Here is a 21,341-nt window from a genome sequence, read left to right as displayed (position 1 = left end):
CAATGAATTGATCCTACTAACAAGTATCGTCTGAGCAGCTAAAGCCTGATAGAGCTTGTTCCTCCGAGCCATAAAGCTCCATCGTTGTCCAAGAAACTGATACACTGAATCAGTGAACTACACCTTCACACCGGATGATTTATTCCTTCAGTAAGAGCAACATGGGCACTGTAGTTTAAATTGAGTCAGTTCCATATTCATTGTCTTGCTGCTCTAAATAGGATGGCTAATTTATAAATAGTCCCCAACAAATGCACCATTTACCATTTACATTTATTTACTTTTCTGGAAACTGCAGTGCCCAGCTATATGTTGCCAAATTGTTCCACCTTTTCAAAAATTACACTTTATATTTATGACCCTTTTTTAAAGATTACATGTCTTAAGTCGTAACGAATGGGCTTGCGGTTGAGCGCCGTAGATCGGGTCAGGAAGTCAGAGAATAGTGACAGACAGACAAATACATCTTTTGTTTTGGTCTTAATTGTTGACAATAAATTAAATATAGAATTTCAACAGCCTTGTCCTTTAACTGAATAAGTGATCTCTATAAAAGTGGTCACTTTTTTCTAGTGATTCTAAACCCAGGAATTCTCCACGTCTGACCTTTTAAATTAAGGCGAGTCCATAGATTTGAAAAGACACCAACAAACGACAGCAATTCTTAGAGGAGACAGACACAAAGAAGTCAACTGGACAGTAACACTTAACAATGCCAAAAATCAGGGTATGAAGTAACAACTCCTTTTGATTCTGGTCATACGGAGCAGCAGTGTGCCTGGTCATTTGAAACAGCCAGACCTGAGGAAATGTGAGGACTGACGTTGGGGAATTTATGAATGATGGTGCTCAATCAGTAACAAACTTTGAAATTTCATCGCTGTGAATGACACACTGTCAAGCAAACCCTTATAAACCACAGTTTCAAACCTCTTTGCAGCATTAATCAAATGTCCTGAGGGCTAATCGACTGGGGATCGATAAAGACCGGTGCTACTGACACCATCTCGGGAGGAACAATAATTTCCTGTCTCCGCTAACCTGCTGTGGCTGGCCAGTCAATACAGGTTTAGGATGAGCAAAGAAACCATGATAGGCACATACACACACACACACACACACACGCACACGCACAAACATACACACGCATGTTTCAAAATAGCATCTGTGTAACCATTTTATATATCAATGAAGTACACCGTTTGTTAATGACAATAATTTTTAAAACTTAGTGTTTTAGATTTCGGAATTCTCATCCAGGCTGCCATTGGGTTCTATTCATTTATATGTATATATATATATATATATACATATAAATATATATATATATATATATATACATATATGTGTGTGTGAAAATGAGCTTGCAAAAACATCATATGTGCTTTAATTGATGTCAATGTTATCGTAAATGCAGTTATAAATGCACATTAATTCAAAGATGCACAACACAATCGTAAGTTTGACAAAGACAAAGATTGCAATTTGATTTTGATAATGTATGGAAATGAATGGAAGCCAATGGATGCTTGGAAAGTACACAGGAAAAACATTAAACAATCCAGGTTTATATTGGATACGTGAATCTGCAAACATCAGGGTGGTGTGTAATCAAAGCTGAGGCTCTTACGGAGTGAATATTAGACTTATATTCCTAAAGTGGACCTTGATTTTACCTCAACCATATTGTAGCTCCAACACGGGGATGTTGCATTGGACTATGAATTTCAAACATGTTGACAGTGAACGTTGAAACTGTCAAGACTGAATGGAATCTGCAGAATCGTCCAATATCAACCTTCTGTTTGGCGAGTTTGGTAATATCACGGTGGCATGTGGTTCTTAAATCAGCACTTATTGTGTGTGGAATTAGCGAGATTGACAGGAGGATTAAGAGCAAGGTGAACATGAAACATAAAATAAGAAATGGTCTTCAAGTTAAAAGAAAGACAGTAACCTACAAATTCAGTACAATGTATCTATCTATACAACATAGATCCTACAAACATTATTGCTATTAATAAATTCACTCTATGCAAACTTAAACCTCACAGTCTGTGAAAAGGTTTCAGTATATTCACTGCTTTGTTGCCACACTCAAGCACACACACACACACACACACACACACACACACACACACACACACACACACACACACACACACACACACACACACACACACACACACACACACACACACACTGCTATTTAGACGTGGACGCAATTCCTTGGTTAGATATTGCACTATTCTCATTACCCACAGTCATTGTACACAGCAGCCACTATTTGTTTTCCCCTGAAAGTCCCTCACGGTTGCAGCACTTAAATTAAAATGATTGTAGTGGTTTTAGATTCACAGAGTCACGATTTGAAAAAAAAAAAAGAATGAGTATGTTATGCTCGACACAGCTAATCTGTCATCTTCCTGGTTCTAGGCAAGGGATGTTAAAAAAGAAGGAGGCACCATGTAATCAGCATAAAACAAACTTGTGGAGTCACTCGGAAGCCACAGCAGATTTCTGTTGATTTGGCTTCTAGTGCGGCAGTAGCAAGTGTCTTGAAGAATGTGGATGCCCCTTAGATTATTCCTTCTTCTTTAAATCCCTTGGTTATTCTTTGTGCCTTTGTTGCCTAGTTTTCATTGTGAAACGCCTCTGGACTGGAAGCCCCATCATCACTGAGGACCTCAGTGTTGATGAATGTCCCAGCGAGTGACGCACCCAGGACCTGCTTGACGGGCGCCATCTCTGAAAGAATGATGTTGTCTTGGTTGCTCACCAGCGTGGCTTTGTCCATGATCTCCTTGCTATGCTTGGACACCACGGCGTCCAGGAAGTCGTACTTGTGTGACCAAGTACCACTTTCAAACAGGTACTTTGTCAGGTAAGAAAAGGCCACGTTTGCCAAGAAGGATGCCAGCATGGACATAGTTTTGAACGGAAACCTCTGCTGGATGAAGTGCTCTACATCCCCAGTGACGTGGTGGATCCTCTCCTGGGTCACCCAACCGGGGTAGTAGATGAAGGGGGGGAGTTTGAGGTAGGGCTCCCCTCCACCAATGCGTAGCAAAAGACCAAAGATGTAGCCAGCCACAGAGCCATAGGTGTTGGTGCCCTTGACGAATAACACACTGAGAAGTTGGGGAAAGATGATGACGTAGACCAAGTCGGAGCTCAGGTACCACAGGCCGTACACGGATCCTGTTAACAACGCCATAGCAGTGGCAAGAGCTCCGAATACAAAGATGGTGCAGCGCATCACCCAAACGATCTCCCTATCTGACGCCTGGCGGAGAGAAGAAAGAGATAACAGAGTGAAGAGGAAAAGATGAAAAGTGGAATACAGAAAAGCTAGTGGCTCTATGAGGCTGCGCTTAGGCACAGTGGTGCTTTGAATTAAATGCTAATGTCAGTTTACATTCTCTGATGTTTAGCAGGTGTAATATTCACCAATTTAGTTTAGTGTGACAGCATGCTAACATTTGCTAATTAGCATTAACCACAAAGTACAGCTGAGACCGATGGGAATACCATTAGTTTTGCAATTAGTTGATTTTGTCGCAATCTGTGTGATGGTTGTTGAGATATTTTACTCAAAAATAATGTGTTACTTCAGGGACTACTTCAAAGTCATCAGGATGCTATTTTGAAAGAAATACATTATTCAGTTCGTGTGAGTCTGAGCTTGTATGTTTGCATGTTGTCTCAAGGTTTTGGAGTCTGCTTTTGTATGTTCAGCAAGTAAAATCATCTGACATATTTGTAAGACACTGGGATGAAACTATAATTGATTTATAGATTATTTGACTGATGTTTGCAACCACTGGCTTAAACTGTGCAGATGTGTGTTAGTATCATTGTTGTTTACTGTTATTGTTACTCTTACCGACTGCCGGAAGGCGAGCTGATAGATGTTCCTGGCAAACATGGAGCTGGCTGAGAGAATGGATGAGTCTGCCGATGACATGACCGCAGCCGACACCGCGCCCAGACCAAAGAAGGAGACGTAAGGTGGGCAGAGGTGCTGAAGCACGATGGGAAGGATCATGTCTGACTGATCCTTATCCTTCGGAGCGAGCGACCCATAAGAAGTCTGGTTCCAGTCTACAAGAAGAAATGGTAAAAAATGCAAATGTGAGTAGAAATATAAAGGCATATTTTTGGACCTCTGATGAGTAATATTCTCTGAATATCAGGATTATCTATATGTGCAAAATAAAACAAAAATATTTGCCTTAATTATTAAACTTGTGTGGACTTGTGTGAGGCAATAACACAACATAACTTAAGTTGAGCAGGCTGTACCATGTTCCTATGTTAAGATTAATAAAACTATGTTCCTGCTCAATTTGTTGAATTTTAAATGGACTTATGACTTCATTTCAATTTGTGTACTGATCTCTTGGCTTTCAAGACAAAAGGCTTGACTCTGAGACTTTATTATAATGCTCCCTGTGGATACACCTGTTTTAGTTGCTGTGAAACAAAATGGCTTCACACGTCTGGAATACAGCAGGGATTATCCAATGTAATGCTGTGCTGTTAGTCCAAATACAGGGAAAAAGCAACAGTGATAAGAGGGATGCCAGAAATAATAGATACGCATTGAAAATATGACATCCATGCAATATTAACTATGGTTAATACACTGGTTTGTGCTTTATGGATCATTGGTCCTAATATGAAACACAAGCCAGTATTGTAGAATACATTAGTTTAATTGCATTTCAATTGTAAACGTCATTAATCATAATTTCATTGAAGCCATTGGAGCGATGGGAAGCCATTTATTATGATGAGACATTTTGAGCTGGTTATCTACAGTTGGCATGTTTACCATGTTCACCATTATAGTTTAGCAGGTTAGCATGCTAACATTTGCTAATTAGCGCTAAACCCAAAGTTACACTGTGACTGATGGGAGTGCCAGTAGTTTCACAGGTATTTAGTCATTCACCAAAGTATTGTACAAATTTCAATATTGGCCGATCATCACCAAAGTTGTTAAACCTTGTTGTTAAACCTGATGGGAACATGAATGTGTGTATCAAATGCATCCAATAGTTGCTGAGATATTTGAGTCAAAACTGCAAATGTGTACTTCATGGAGGCGCTACAGGAAAAGTGATGGGATCATCTAAGTCATTTGTATTTATTGTCTGGGGACAATGAATGTTTCTCTGAAACTACCAGGTCTAACACTATCATAGTGAAGGAGTACGTACCTCCTGCCCTTTATATACATCCGCCCATTCTCCACTGTTGCCCTCACCCTCCCATTCAGCAGGAAACCCTTAGTTCTCCCATCTCTCTTTCCCCCTTAAACCCTCTGACATCCTTCATCCGTCTTTTTGCCACTTTTTTTTTATCCTTCTCTTTATCCTCCAGAGGTATACAATATGTTTCTTTCTCTCCTTCCCCTGGATATTCACAAGCGGTGGTTGTTTAGCGCTGGTTATACATGAAACAGCTTCAGACGGACCAGATTAATTAGCTCCTCTTCAGATGTAATATTCACTAAATCGGCATTGGTCTGATGACTCTCTCCTCTGCCTGTCTTGACAGGATCCATCTGATGTTGTTTACCCTCCAGATACTGTATGCATCTGCATTCATGCATCTGAAAATAAAGCTGCTGGGGTTCAAACAACCCAGGAAGGCCTCGTTTTTCCTTTGATCACAGTTTCCTGTTTGAATGAAGGATCACGTTCCTGAATGTTTTAATTGTCTTGTGATCTTTCATTAACTGCTTAATCAATGTGTGTGTGTCTAAGCACATCATTCATGGATCAGTGTCTGATATGTTTGTGCTCATCTGTGATATAATAGCTGCGATCCAGACGCAACTGTGTGTGTAGAATAGAAATGTGGGTGCTATTAAAGTTTGGTCATTTTTGTAGGCATCTAATCCAGATGTAAACAACATGCAGTCAAAGCTATGTGATCTGAATCAGTACTTGACTTATGTCCATTTACAACCAAAGGACAATAATCTTGATTTATTTGAACAGTATTTTACACAATGTACCAAACAATGTAATGTACATGTGTGTATTTACCAGTGGAGGCCCCTATAGCTCCAATGAGGACAGAGGGGATGGCCATGACCAAGCAGCCGAAGGCAGCGAGGAAGGAAAGGACCTGGGCGTAGGTAGCTGAAGAGGCAGAAAGAACCCGTTGAAAATAGACCTGCCAGGGAATCCCCCCCAACATCTAGAAACAGAAACGCCACAGTAAATACAGACACCAAACCAATGCATCACAGTCAGCAAGACCTCCACAGCTCTGAAACGTACTCTTGGCACAACAAATGTGACAAAGCTGTTCTGAAACAGTGCTTCCAGTTATTCTAAATGATACTCCTGTATCTTAGACAAAAAGAGTCTCTTAATGAATCATCTGATAAAAAAAAAAAGGCTTACCAGCAAACAGAAGTTGTCCGCCCAGAGCCATCTGTCTTCAGGCTCGATCTTGCCCAGCCAGGGTGACTGGTAGATTACTTCCTTGGCTGTAATACTGATGTCTGACACGGCGGGATTGGACAGGGCAAAAGGCACGCTGATCCACTGATGGAGAGAGGGTATCACAATGCAAATAGTATTGATGTTGTATATAGATATTCTGTGATTTGATTAGGTTTCCACTGTTAAAGTTCTCTGACATTGAGTTCAAGTTCTACTCATTGTTCCACAAAGTCTGATAGCATTTCAATAGTAGGTACACAGTAGACTACATGTCTGTAGCTGTAAGTAAGTATGTAACCCTGTTCATGCATACAGAAGTCTATCCAATGCTGGAATTCATTGCCATCTTTAGAGTCCCTGCATGCTGGGTAGACGTTGACTGTGAAACTCACCAAGCCCAGAAAGATACAGAAGAGCTGGACCACGTCTGTGTATGCGACAGAGTAGAGTCCTCCAACAAGCGTGTAAAAGATAGCTATCAGGGCTGAGATCACCACCGACATGTTGATGTTTATGTCCACGATCACACTCAGAGTGGCACCTGCAGGACAACACATTCAGATCATGAGTTTAGTGTATTCATTAACATGGAGGTGTTATTATTTAAGTGTCCCTGTCCAATAATCACCTACCCAGGGCAGATAAAATGGCTGCAGACCAGAAGATTTCCCCCATGAGTGCAGGGATGAAGAGCAGGCCGCCCATCCTTTTTCCATACAGCTGCTGGAAGGGATCCAGCATGGTGACGTACCCACGTGAACGCATGGGCTTGGCAAAGAAAAGCCCACCTGAATGATTTCAAACAACAAGGTAAGGAAGACAAACACAGTGTAAGAGACAACTGAAGTGTATTTTACGGTTGCTGAATCAATGAAATGATATAATATCTTATGTATCATAACTTGACACACAATTTGTATCTGGTGCATAATTTGCATGTAGTGACCCTATGGAACTTCCTGTTTATGTGTGGTTGAAGCACTGTAGTATTCTTGTTTATGATATACTGTAGTTCTATTGTCAAAGTTATGTCATTATTGTCTGGTAGACTATTACAGTTTTAGGTGCAGATTAATTTGAAAAGTCTACACTGCATTGCTAAACAACAATGTTGCAGAGTGACAAAAATCAAAGCAGACATGATGACTGTAATAGAAAGATAAACTAATAAACCTTCCTATCATAATACTGTAAAATAAACGTCTGGAATCCATTAGCTACCTTGAAAGTAGGATTAGCACATTCAACAACAGTACCTCAATTCCTTCTCATTTGACATGGTTCTTTAATACACTGGCTTTTTACAGTATAATGAAAGAAACGGCTGAAACAAAGACAATGGCTCTTACCTACTACCAGACTGAGAGCGTATCCAAATGGTGCCTGTGCCCAAGCAAGGCCAAAGTCTGGCAGGTAGACATACTCTGCTGTCCCATTTATGTAGCCCCCACCCACCCAAGTGGCTGAAACCAAGAAAGAACATTTTGTAAAAAACATTAGTTTGGTGCGTGGCATGTTGCATAAGACAATTCTAATAGCAAGAACCCTACAAGTCATGGTTGTGGATGGAAAGGGTTTCACTAAACTGGCTTGTAGTTGTGAATATGATTTGGTGTTCGGAAAACAGAATTTCACGGGACCTCCGGACTCACGGCACATATTTAAACTTACGGGGTTGATTTAAAACGTTTCAGCAATACGTTGCTGCGTCGTTAAGTATTCAAGACATTATTGATTGTAATTCTGAAAGTAGTGGTAATCAATTGTATTTGTGGCCGCAGTGCTGTCCGTGCGTAAACGACTGAGTTGGTGGAATTTATTGTTTTTTCTAACCTCATATGTTGAACACCTACAAACAAAAATTCAAAGAATCCACGTAACCAACACACCGGTCATTGTGAATCCACCAACGAACAATCCGATGTCCCTTCCCCCGACCATGATGCGCTCGCTCTGGTCTCCGCCATCACCGGAGTTCTTGTTCTTCCACGCGGCCCAGATCCCAACAAACAGAATCAGGACGTAGAAGATCACGATAGCCACGATACCCTCGACGTGGATGGCCATCTTCCTTTCGTCCGCTTCCTCCCGCCGAGATCAAGTACTGTTGCGCGCGGGGAACTGGAATCTCATGGAAAGAACTTTAGAAAGAAAAAGGAAGAAACACATTTCTATGGTCTTTGACTTATACATAACTATTTCACTGAAGCCTCGCCTTGTGCCACACAAGGTTAACGGAACAGGCTGACTGCAATTAAAGTGCTTCCATGTGCATTACAAGGAGATGACTAAACTCATATGAATAAGAACTAGTAATTTGATCACCAACTTTAAAACAATACTATCTAACACTGTATGTAAGGCATCCAGATTCTTAAAAGTGACAAGATTTAATCTGTTCTCGTGTTGAGTGAATATCTCAAACTGACACCCATTGCTTCCAGTTGGAGAATACAAAGTTATTTAAATATGAATTTCATGTTTTCTACGCATTGATCAACTTCACGCTGAATGAACATTTCCAAATATAACAACTATAAAATCTCCGGATCAACAAAATATACACGCACATCATTTAAAATCTTGCCGAAAGCGGCGTTTTCCCAGTTAAACCTCACAGATGGAATCAATATTAGAGAAATATATATAATTCCAATGTTTCTACAAATAACAATTGACGAAAACAGCTTCATAACTTGTAACCCACATTGCAGGCTGAAATCCCCTGCTTTTTCGGGTATAATTTTTATTTTCCTTCACTCACTGCTTGCATCCAAATCCTTTACCCAACACAATTAATTAAAAACGACCAGCATGTGCCAAAAGCCTCTTTGATTAAAAAACAATACATAAATGCTTTCGTGTTTTTCACTTTATTTAAAACGGCGACTATAAAATGTCATATTTCAACTTTAGCTATAGAGTGGATACCTTACCGTGTCCAACTGACGCGTGAAGGGGAACAAACGGCACTCCATCATGTGTCATCAAAACAAAAGATATGAATCAGAAAAATCCCCAAAACAGAAATAATGGTATTATTAGCGTTACACTTGTTAAGCTTTTAAGGCAGTTGAAGATGTTTCACGCGCGCCTTTCTGCTCGCTTTACAGACATGACTTACTCCGATTATTCTGCCAGTTTACTCACGCGATGTCTTTTACATTTTAACGTTTCTTAAAAAGTCTTCAGGTTGCTCTGTGGCATAGTATGGTTAGTAAAATGGACCGACATGTTTTTTCTTTCGTGCGTAAAAGTCCATTGATGCTTCCCAAAGGCGACGCACCGTCAAAAAACTACCAGAGGAGACCTACAACATATGCATTAGGGTTTTGTGTCCGATGTGCTGCATCACTAGAATCAAACCTTTGGGTTTCAGTTCACCGTTGCGCTGACACCATGGTTCCAGGAGGCCAGAATTGCATTATTGATCTCTCTTTAAATCAACATCTGTCACGATGGTCAAATGCAATTCCAGTGAGCCAACACATAAAGGAAGAGACTATAAGAAACTGACATTATCTTACCTTTCCTTTGGAGAAAAATGAAGCAGCAGGTCCTCCAAATAAAGATTTACAAAGTGTCAAAGTCGATTTTGTTGGAAAACTATTAAGGTTCCAGAAAAACAATCCTCTTGGCCGAACAAACACAATGCTCCTATGTTGTTTTTTAAGTCACCAAGGCTCGACGGAAAGGAGAGAGAGGGAGAGGGAAAGAGCGAGGGGCGAGGAGAGAGGGTGGAGGTGGGTGGAGATGAATGGGAGTGGTGGGTTTATTGGGTGCTGTCAGGGTGAGTAGATGGTGGATGAATGTCTTCCAGGGCAGGACGAAAATAGCACCTAATAGAGAGTGGCATGACGCACAACCTGTTCGGGAAAGCTTTCCAATATAATAATATCTTATTGGCAATGAAGGAAACCTTTGCTCTGCCAGGTTACATTTCAGGCCTGATTTATGATCTTGTTCCGCAATTATTGCCTCGCGTTTATTCCGCAGACGGTGGCAGTAAGGTGGTAATGTTGAGGATGTAAACCCCGCACGGGAATAGATATTTCTTTTACTTTTATCACTCATTTTACGCACGCACGTTTCATTCGTCCAAGAACACATCTACTCTCGCAAGCTTTTGCATTTTTACATCAATATCAAAGCATCATTATGGTCACTTTTAGTACACTTGAAGTCGTATATGTCTCCAAATCCGGACTTGAATGCACCAAAACAGTAATAATTCTGCTTTAGACTGTAACTCTTATTCTATTATATGCTGATGATTAAATTAATTGAGTATGAAACTTGTATTGGCTGTGTATTGTGTGCCATGTGAGTCACAATATTCTCTTATGTGCTACCTATATCTAATATACTTTATAAAGTTATCTCGTATATGGACTGCTTTCAAACCACAACTAGAAAAAAGATCTACAATCCCTACTATAACATCTATCATTCGAATAGGCTGTATCCTTGGAGCTGTCCATGGTGCTGAAAATATGCCCTCAACTTTATCAATCACTTTGATGTGATACTTCCGTAGCATTTTTCGAAACATTTTTGAAAGAAGTTTCATACGGTTGATCTCCACAAGCAATCGGTACAACAAGTATTTTCCTTAATTAAACTCAAACACTAAAGTGAATTCATTCTTTGGGCTTCACCTGCAATTTAAATTAGCTCCTTGTCGATGCTGACTAGTCTGTCTACTGGCAATAAAAGAAGTGACTTGCTTTAATTGTGACGGGTCGGCTCTAATTGAGTGTCTGTGTGGCTGCCACACAGAGGGCAGCTCTAATTGGAGAGTTTTCTAACAAACACGTCCACAGTGTTACAGGTAGGTATAAACGAGCATCCTGGAAAGCCTCAGAGGAGTCACTTTCAGCCTCCACAAATGGTACACAATTATCTTTCCCATACTTGACTGAAGTGCTCATACTTTGGGTTAGAGCCATTCATAAAAAGTGCCATTATCTATTCTAGACAATAGCATAGCATTGTATAATAACAATGAATAAATCAAAAGAACTTCTAACTGAAGGCTTTAGGCTGCCTTCTCCAAAGACCTTTGTCGCCATCCAGTGGCTTTCTTCAGCTTTACATTCAAAATGTTACAATACATGAAAAGTTGGACAGAGATATGCCAAATTCTAACCCTAACCCTACTGCAGCACCGACTGTAGGTTTTTGTCACAGCAGACGTTTGGACATGGCATAGGAAGAAAAGCACAGGTGGAACTAATAGTGTTAACGATGTCTTTTACCCTACATGTATCCCAGTAACCCAGGTCAATCAATGTAATCAATTACAGCTGTGTTTTTCTGACTTTCACATGACAGAACATCTGCTTTATCGGCTCATTAAAAACAATAAAAAAGTATTCTATGAACTACGCCTCAATGTTTAAATCATCAGAAATGGCCATTGTTTTTTTTATTTTCTTTGGCATGAAAATATTGCATAGTGACATAAAACATCATCCATCTACTTTAAAAGTACTATAATATTTGAACTGACAACAGAAAGAGTTAATCCCAACAAGAGAGTAGGCTAGAACAAGGAAGTGACAGAACAATAGCTTAACCATTAACGTGTGTTACAGCATACAATGAGGCATTTGTATGTGGTTTCTTCTGTGGCTATTTGCAGTAACATATTGCCACCTTCTGGTCCTTTGGTAACACAGCAGGAGGTCAACAAGGTTTAAGCTCTCAGTTTTCTCTCTCTCACACACACACACACACACACACACACAGTGAGTTATGTTTGGCTTAGCTATTAAGCTCAGCCTAGAACTGGACATGTTAAAGTTAGAGGAAAGCCTGAGCAGATTTTGATATCCTTTCCAAATCAGATTTTTGGTCAAACACGGTGGCGTAACTTCTTTCCTTTTTCCATTTTTTAACTCTTTTTTTTCGGTGTAGAAGCTAAAATACTTGTTAAGATATTAAGTGAGAGAAGTGTTGATTTTTGGTCCTGTGTCGTATCTTTTTAACAGTCTCCATAGTTTTGCAGTTGGTGGTCTTAGACGTAGTTGTTGAGCCTGTAGCCGCTGCTGGAAAGGGAGCAAAGTGAGGGAGCGCGATTGTCCTTCAGGGCCTCGGGGGGCTTGTAGGGGGGAGCGGGAGGGTATATGTGGTTGAAGGCAGGGGGAGGTGATGACGGTCGACCCCTCTGCACATGGAGGGGCCTCCGTGACCTGTCGCTGCTGCTGCTCCAGCATAGCACCATTCCTCCGGTCAGACTGACGCAGGCCGAGGCGTAACCGAGGTACACGGCCAGGCCGATCTCATACTTCATCCCGCTGGGAAGGAAGGGGTCGTAGAAATCCATGATGACATCATTGGTGGTCCAGGACACGGTGACCAGGCAGAGCAGGCCAGCGCAGAGGAAACATATCCCTCCACTTAGCACCAGCGAAGACTTGATCAAGGAGTCACGGGTGAAGCGGGTACACTTCATCCCCATCACCGAAACCAGAGATGCCAGGACTGAGGTGACGCAGGAGAGCACCATGAGCGCCCGGGCAGCCTAAAGGGAAGAGAAAACACAAGCACTTCAACATTGGGATTAAGACCGATTCCTACTGTAGCCCGTAGGGTTAGAAAATGCAACTGCGTGGTCATACCGGACCATCCATCTATACATCTAGGCAATGCAATTATTAGGGCAGCAACTAACGAACAAACAAACCAAGAAATAATGCTCATTATCCAATAATCTGCTGAATGTATTTCTCATCGAATCAATAAACAGTCGGAGTCCAAGGCAGCATCTTCAATTTAGTGTACAATGATATGAAACAGAGAAAAGCAGCAAATCGTCACATTTGTTGAACATTTTTGCTTGAAAAACCGCGGATTCATTTTTAGTTGTTTCCCATGATGAGGTGCTTTGGATAAAATACTTTCACTAACTGGTGAATGTGTATAGTACCTGCAGGTCGCGTGGCAGCGCCAGTAGAGATCTGTACAGCTCACATTGGTAAATGCCAGTGCTGTGCCACACACACTCCATCCACAGGCCTTTCATATAGGCGGTGGTTGTGATGATGTTGGAGCCCACATAGGCTGTGCTGCGCCAGTGGGGGAGCAGAGTTGCAACAACAGTTCCTACAAACCCCAACAGCCCCAAGAAGAAGCCAAGGAGTTGAACCGCCGTGCTGGCCATGATTTGCTCACTGGGGATGGATGTTCAAACTGCAAAGTACAAAGTCACACTTATAAGTCACTGTTTATAAGTGCGTAGGAGGCATTTAAGAGCAATTGGATGTCTCAAAATGCATGTCACCAAGCAGGCTCATGAATATCTATTGGATCCACAGATAACGTGAGTAAAAGGGAAAAAAACCACACAGGAACACCATGTCGCAGCATAAAAAAGAAACACTTTCAGAACAAAACTTCAGTCCCGTAGGCTGAAGAAGAGGATGGATTCCTCCTGTTATCTGCATGGTCCCCAGCAGTACAGTCAATTCCACTGAGCTTACATCCAGTCACAGAGTCTGAGCCATTCCTCAAGTGTCTCCGAAGTGCGGGCAGAAATAGCTGCGGAAACTCTCTGGCATCAGTCTCTGGTGAGTGGCAGGTGACTGCATCTGTAACTAATGAGAGCAGTGTTCAGCTTCACCTGTTTAACGCTCTCCTCCGGAGGGCAAACCACAGCAGTCTATTTGTTAAGCTCCCCACCACCCCTCAGGAAGGAAGAGAGAGAGAGAGAGAGAGAGGAAATTAAACATTTACAGGAACCACCCAAGCTGAGAGTACTGTTATAAACCACTAACTTTGAACATTTGTCACAGCTCTGCAGGGTATTTGAGAGAGAGGGACTGAATGACTTGATGACAGAGCACTGAGCCCCAAACTGTCACAATAAGGGATAGTAGTTCCTTATGTTGTAATAATTGACCAACTCATATTATGTCCAATTTGATCTCTAATCTGGCGCTCCGTTCTACATTCATAAGTTCACACAGGATACACTCTGGGTAAGAAACCCATTTGGTAGTTAAGCATTTACTTCTGTTCCTTCTCAATGTTTTGAACAAAATGTTCTCGACCGTTTAGTTTCCTTTTTTACACCGCAAGTTAAAAAAAACGGAATAATGTGGGGAGACATTTTCGAACAATGACTATCCAAGTCTCTGAAAAATACATCAACAATGAAAATGTAAATTCATTAACTGAGGAATAATACCTACTCAAATGCAAAATCCCCTGTTGCCTCGGCAAGAATGAAGCAGAGCGACTTTAAATGTCAAAACAAAGAAACCAAACTGCGCTCATACATTGTTTAACTTCCTCAGAGAACAGTGGCTGTTTACAAAGCCTGATTATTGTTCAGTGTCAGACCTGACACTGCTGGGGCCTCTTAAAATATCAGATACAAGCCTCATTGTGTTTACTTAATGATTGACTGCACTGAAGGCATAACTAGTGAGCAATAGGAACAAAGGCAAGGCTGTGACAACCATCTTGTTTTTTACTGTTGGTTTACCCACAAATCAGCCCACCCAAGAGCAAAGCCAAATATAATATTCATGTACTTTGTTTTACATTTCACTTCTTAGTAAAAGCTCTCCACATTTGGATACTCACCAACAAGGTCACAAGAGGACTACAGATCCATGATCAGAGGTGTCCAGATGGTATACTTCCAAATAAATAGGCCATTGGCACTGATTCCACACTGTCCAGCTCCTTCTGTCTCCACTGCTGCCTCAAAAGTCAAGGAATATGTGTCTATGCTGCGGGAGTGTCAGATATGTGACTGGTCAGTGTTAGATATCATCATCGTCCTTATCCCTGTCAGCATCAGGAGCATCGCGTTACAGATGACATGAGAGACAGTCCCGGTGATGGCTTGCTGCTCTCTAGACAGATAAACCCGTGGACCCGGAGGCAGAGCAGTATTTCCAAGCAGAGACAGACAGAAGAGATATTGTCCTCACCGGTTGTGCTGTTTTTTTCCCTCACTAACTAAGCTCTCTGGAGCTCCACATCTGTTGAAATGGATAACAGACAAAATGAAAAGAAAGAATGATAAATTCAATGACTTAATCAGTGCATCAATTAAAGGCAACAGGAATATACATCAACTACAATTAGGGTTCAAGTTGATAGCCAAGCTGTACTTTATGCGGTGCTGTATGTGTCTGTGATCGCGTGTGTGGTACCTACTGTCCTGCAAGCCAGGTGAGGTCATTCAAAACGGGTTCCTCTGAGGCCCATCTTCTTCCTTGGCAGTTCTTCTCTCTCTCTCTCTCTCTCTCTCACCCTCTGCGCCCCGAGTGTAACCTACCGTGACATCCTGTTGGTATACAAGGGCATTTTCCCAGCCCTTCCCCTGGGTCCCTTATGTAGTGTTCACTTCTCTGTGAGAGCTCTGTAGAGAAGGGATGATCCTCTCCAAGGTCTGCCTGTGGGAGACGCCATCTGAATGTGGAACACTTAATAGTCTTAGTTAAGCAGAATAATCCTGTGATTAGCAGCTGAGCATAGCTGGTCTGTTGTGCACAGCACTGGAGGGGTAACATACAATTATAATAGTGTGTGTAGTATGGTTCTTAATTTTTGTGTGTGTGTATTTATGTCTTCAGAGGTCTGAAAAGCTGGACTCTTTTTTTTATACTGCACATATCTTTTTAACTATATATATATATATATATATATATATATATATATATATATGCGGATAAACACAACATTCTTAAAATATAGTACGAACTACATATCATTAAAGGCCCTGTACTCCTACACAGATGTTGGCCATTCTGCCTGATTAGATCGTGAATCAATTAAAGCCACATTAACATCACAGATGAGTTTCATAACATAACATTCATAGCTATTCAGCCAAAATAACTGAAAACACCTGTATGGGTGTAGTATAGGGCCTTTAAGATAACTGGTTATGCAGTAAATAAATATGGTGCAGGAGCAATCTGTTACTGCTAGATTACTATTTGATATTTGAGAGAAAAAACATGCAACCTGCACAAAATAATTCAGTTAAAAGCCAATTTATTGAAAAATATACGTATCTATATATATATTATGGGGTATTCTATTATATTTGGGAGAATGCCGTTTATCTGATGGCTCAATGTGTCGTTACACACTTCTTACATACAGTCTGTGGTTACACATTAATTAACTAATTCAATATTTTCATACCATTTTCTTACACAGAGCTGCCTAATTATGACTGTATATAGCATTACTATTGTTACACTGATCTATTAAGTAGAGGCCTTAATGTGATCTGGGCCACAGTATTATGTATTACACAGTACACAGTACTATTTACTATCACAGTAAAGTAATTTGTTTCGCGCCGTTGTCTAATAACACGGTGTCATCAAAGACAGCTAGTTAGCACTCAGTTTACTCCACGATCTCAGAAGACATTTGCTGCCTATCAACATCACTAAGTTAATAGTACTGGTAAGATACTATATTAATTTAACTAGTAGCTTGTATCGCTAATATTTATATGTTTTAGTCAGTGACTACGTCAACTTAAAGGTAATGCAACTGCTACTATATTCATCTAGTTTGTCAGGAGTTTAGTTTATCAGTTTAGCTAGCTAAGTTAGTTAGCAATGCTGACTTAGCATTAGCCGCTCCGTTAGCTATACTGGCTTAGCATTAGCCGCTCGCGTGAAAGGGGACTTTTTTTTTTTTTAGCTAACGTTAGGTTAGCTTGAAAGTTTCTTGTAAAATGTGCTTTATCTTGTTTATTACAGTCAATTCAGCGGTGCAAGTCATGGTGAGGAAAGCCACCAGAAATGTGGTGAAGTACACGCTGACACATAAGTCCCACAAGAGGACTCCTCGTCGTCGGCCACTCCCGACCAGAACCATCGTGACCCGCAGCCAGTGTACCGTCGACACCACTAGCGGCAGCTTCTTCCACAGTCTCCCGTCAGAGGTGTTCGACATGATCCTGGATAAACTGTCTGGTAGGTGGAACTAACATGATTTTAACTTACATGTCTGTCAGAGTTTGTTTGAAACGTTCATGTATTTACATGTAAGGCTTATACTTACAGTAAATATGAATAATATGATTCATAAAATTGTACTTCGCCTGTATGTTTTATCTAATTTTTGCATGCAAGTACCAAAAATCAATTTCTTCAATTCTACCACTACTTTTAGGACACATTGGGACAAGTTAGTGAAGAAAAAACATGTGTTTTCAGTCTACATATTTGAAACTTGAAAGATAAAAAACAATGTGTGTGTGTTTGTCAGTGCTGGAGATCAGTGTGTTCAGCATGGTGTCCAAGGCAATCACGAGATACATTTTGGACTACATCTCCACCCTGGCCTGGAAGAATAAAACGATCATCCAAAGCTTTCACCACTCCACCTGCATCGAACAGAGATCCACGATTGAACACTACAGAGACCTGGGTACGTGGATGTTTGATGTGCATATTTAGCTGAATGCTTTACTTTGTATAGCTCCTCTCCAGACAGTGTATGGTGACATTAATTAACCTGTTGATCTGTGACAGGCATATTACCGATACGATGGACAAGTTTCGCTGTCAAGTGATAGGAGAGGAAAGATCAAAATCTATTTAATTTGATAATGTGCTTTGTGTTAATTGTTTCAGGTTTGTTGTTCAAGAGATGTACCCTGTTGCAACCAACAAAGGACAGGTTAAAGTTTATCTTTAGCAAGTTTTCACAGGTAAGAAAAGGAGAGGTGAGAGGACGAGCCAGCAAGATGTCACACCAGGCTGAACTATTTGATTTATTTAAGACTAGTCCTGAAAAGCTAAACGGTTTACAGAGTGTCATTTGACCTCATTACATTTGGAGTGCTGCACATGCTAAAATTGCAATGTTGTAGCTGAAACGATATATTATTCAGCCCTAATATGTCCTATGCTATTAATTAGGCAAAAATAAATAAAGTCGTCCCTCTGATCTGTTTCAGATTCCCTGCTTCCTGATGGAGCAGTGTTTAGCACCAGACTGCATTGGCTTCTCCAGCTACGGAGTCTTCCTCCAGGTGAGGGCCTCATATAAAGATAAACAGTTCAACTGAAGCTTGGTTGTGATTAAAGGAAATGTAGAAACACAGAATATATGTATGGTTGAGAAATCTTCGGTTTCTTATGAATCACGTCTCACCTTTGTGTCACGTCCCAGTGCCTGGAAACAATTAAGCAGGGACATATGACTCTTTTCTGTTATTGAAAATGTTACGGTGTGTTATGTTGAATACTTCACAGACACTGATCGCAGGGTGGGATGAGCTGGAGTGCCACAGAGTGTTCAACTTCCTGAGTGACCTCACAAATCTGCTGCAAAAGATAGAGGCCGTCATCGTGGGGAAACCAGGTGTGTAGAAGTGTAATAGAGCAGTCCCACCAGAGAGGATCATTTCTTTATACTCTGGGCCTTTTCCTCTTGAGCCTCGTTAAAAGTCTTAAAAGACATGATTCCAAAAAAAACATGTTCCTCTATTCCTCCGTCTGTCCTCAGGGGTGAGGTGGGACCAGAAGCTGCAGCTCCGTCTATTCTGCCGGAAGGTTCTGTTGGACCCGTGGCCGAGCCAGCCAGAGTGCCAATTCTGGCTGATGCAACTCCTGAAGCCTTGGCCCATGGTCAGCCAGGCACACCTGCTGTTCATCCTCTACGGACCTCTGATGCCAGAGGGTGAGGGTGGTGTGTGTTTATTTGACTTCACGAGAACACATTTATCGGGCTGATTTTAGTTTAGCTGTTGGAAAGTGTGGCTTGCCTCCTATTCGGCTTGCTTTTGTTCCACCACAGTTTTATTGTGTAGCATGACACGGTTATTAAGGTGCTCTCCTCCATGCAGGCACCTTCGGGTGGCAGGATCTGGTGGAGAGGGGGCTGCCTCACTGCGCTCTGTGGGACCTGGCCAGGGCCATCTTGCTGCTCTTCGGCAAACTAGAAGCCAAATGCCAGACCATCAACTCCCTGCTGGCGATCTTGGAGGAGCTCATTGGTATCGTACTTCAGTGGTCCTCTAATGTTTTCTTGTCACAGATAAACACATATTACGGTTACCGACCCATCTGATCGTAGATATCCTCCTTATAATCTCCAGTCATCCCTCAGCCATGGCATGTGGAGAATGTGGCCCGTCTGTTGGTGCTGTGTGGCAGCAGTCTCTGCTACACCGTCCTAGCCAGCAAGGCCGTCAACGGACGACTCCTTGAGATCTCCAGACTGATTGTGTATATCATACTGGTGAGGATACTAGTTGTTTCATCATCAGCTCGAGGAAATTAGCTTGCATTTTGGTTAGTCGTGGTATGTTGGACCATTATTGGCTTTTAATCAGTTATCTCTGATATGATACGATGCAGTTAAGACTACACAGTCATTGTACAGTTGATCAATAGCAGATTAAACATAGATTCAGGAGAAGTGTGCATCCAGGAATAGCTTGAGGCAAACAGTAAAATGAGTCATCTTAACTTCATCAGCTATCGCTTTGCCCTGGTGTGACTCATTTTGCCACGTCTGCTTATTCCTCTTCAGGGTCAGGGGGCTGCAGCCTTACCCAGAATGCACTAGTCAGACAGATCTCTCTTCTATTAAAACAGTCTCCAGTGACCTCACCGTCATCTGTGGTCTATTAGAGTCACTCGTGCGGTCCATGGTGCTAAATGTATTTAGTTATTCTGTTACCTCCTCAATGGGCCACCATAACAGTTTATTTAACATCATCTGTGCTGTGAAAAGGTTCAGCTTTCTGTTTCGTCCTGTTCCATCCTCAGGTGTGTGAGAAAGACGGCTATCACATGACGTGGGCGGTGAAGATGGTGCAGCAGATCTGCAAGGTCTTCAGCACGGCTCCCCAAAGGTTCTGCTTCATCCAGCAGCTGGAGAACACGTTTTCAGAGGTCACCAGGGAGTTTTTTCAGCTGTCTGTAACAGGTGAGGAGGAACGGCTTCCTGGTGTGCAAATTACATTTTTTATCTTTTTTTCAAAATGATTCTTGGTTCCTAGTAATAATGGTTCCTTGCATCGAGAAATGTAATACCATACTACCATACCGTGATATTGCAATCATAAAAAGTATGTAGAAAAAAAAGATGATGGGAAAATCAATGAGGGGCAGGCAGATTTGATTTGTTATCAAGAACATTATGTTACATTTACAGATGTGGAGATGTCCAGCCGTAAATAAAATATATGATCTATGTATGTATTCTGTATCTAGAGTAATAGCATTTAAGTGCATTCAGTGTATGTGCGAGCACGGTCGAGTGGTGGTTGGGAGAGTGATATTAGCTGCAGTGTGGCGCGGCTTGTTTTGAAGTCTGTGTTGATGGGTGTCTGTGTCTGTGCGTGACAGCTCAGACAGCAACTCCTCATTTTTCTTTTTTTATTGCTAATGTGAACATATGGAAAAGGCAAACCTGTTTCTAGCTCTACTGTAGAACAACTCCGACCCAAGAGAACGTCCTCATCATATTTTCAACGGGTCTATTTGCGGTGAACGGCTCAAGCAAAGAGTTCATTTATTGGCTTTTAAACTGATATTTGAGAAAAAACTAGAAAAGACAAACATAACTTTACGTAGTAGAAATGTTTCTTTTTAATCATATTGGGACCACCTAGATCTATCTTGAATACCTCCACAGTGGCTCTGGTTCACATTAAAAAGCAATATAAAAAGTAATGAATCATCTTCATGTGTTTTCAGAAAACCATCTTGACGACAGGGAGACTTTCCAGACCCTGTGTTTCCTCATGGACTCCAGTGCTCGCTTCCACACCAAGTTCCTCCACATGTTCCTCAAATAGGAACGCCGCAGATAAAGTGACACGAGGAGGAAGAGTTGGGGAAGAAACAGACGTCAATAATGAAGGGGTTAACTAAA

At 41.4% G+C, this 21,341-nt stretch overlaps 3 protein-coding genes across 3 annotated transcripts; 1 reads left to right on the top strand and 2 right to left on the bottom strand.

Moving 5' to 3' along the window:
* Nucleotides 1-2,632: 2,632 nt before the first annotated feature.
* On the bottom strand, nt 2,633-8,531 carry LOC306704202 (high-affinity choline transporter 1-like; the record flags this gene model as incomplete). Its single annotated transcript, XM_079170454.1, has 8 exons — nt 2,633-3,286; nt 3,887-4,104; nt 6,060-6,213; nt 6,423-6,566; nt 6,857-7,005; nt 7,097-7,252; nt 7,814-7,927; nt 8,354-8,531. The coding sequence occupies 8 exons, from the start codon at nt 8,529-8,531 to the stop codon at nt 2,633-2,635; spliced, it is 1,767 nt and encodes a 588-aa protein (XP_079026580.1).
* A 3,952-nt stretch (nt 8,532-12,483) lies between these two features.
* LOC306704436 (claudin-14-like) lies at nt 12,484-13,629 on the bottom strand (the record flags this gene model as incomplete). The annotated part of the gene is made up of 2 exons (XM_079170789.1): nt 12,484-12,990; nt 13,396-13,629. The coding sequence occupies 2 exons, from the start codon at nt 13,627-13,629 to the stop codon at nt 12,484-12,486; spliced, it is 741 nt and encodes a 246-aa protein (XP_079026915.1).
* A 3,597-nt stretch (nt 13,630-17,226) lies between these two features.
* On the top strand, nt 17,227-21,264 carry LOC306704059 (F-box only protein 47-like; the record flags this gene model as incomplete). The annotated part of the gene is made up of 10 exons (XM_079170270.1): nt 17,227-17,422; nt 17,718-17,879; nt 18,086-18,162; nt 18,412-18,486; nt 18,710-18,818; nt 18,963-19,136; nt 19,303-19,452; nt 19,555-19,697; nt 20,231-20,390; nt 21,164-21,264. The coding sequence occupies 10 exons, from the start codon at nt 17,227-17,229 to the stop codon at nt 21,262-21,264; spliced, it is 1,347 nt and encodes a 448-aa protein (XP_079026396.1).
* Between the last annotated feature and the right edge of the window lie 77 nt (nt 21,265-21,341).

The sequence above is a fragment of the Pholis gunnellus genome (assembly GCF_910591455.1).
Source record: "Pholis gunnellus genome assembly, chromosome: 12".
Lineage (NCBI taxonomy): Eukaryota > Metazoa > Chordata > Actinopteri > Perciformes > Pholidae > Pholis > Pholis gunnellus.
Note: the sequence above shows the minus strand (reverse complement) of the source record. Positions and strands in the feature narration are given on the sequence as shown.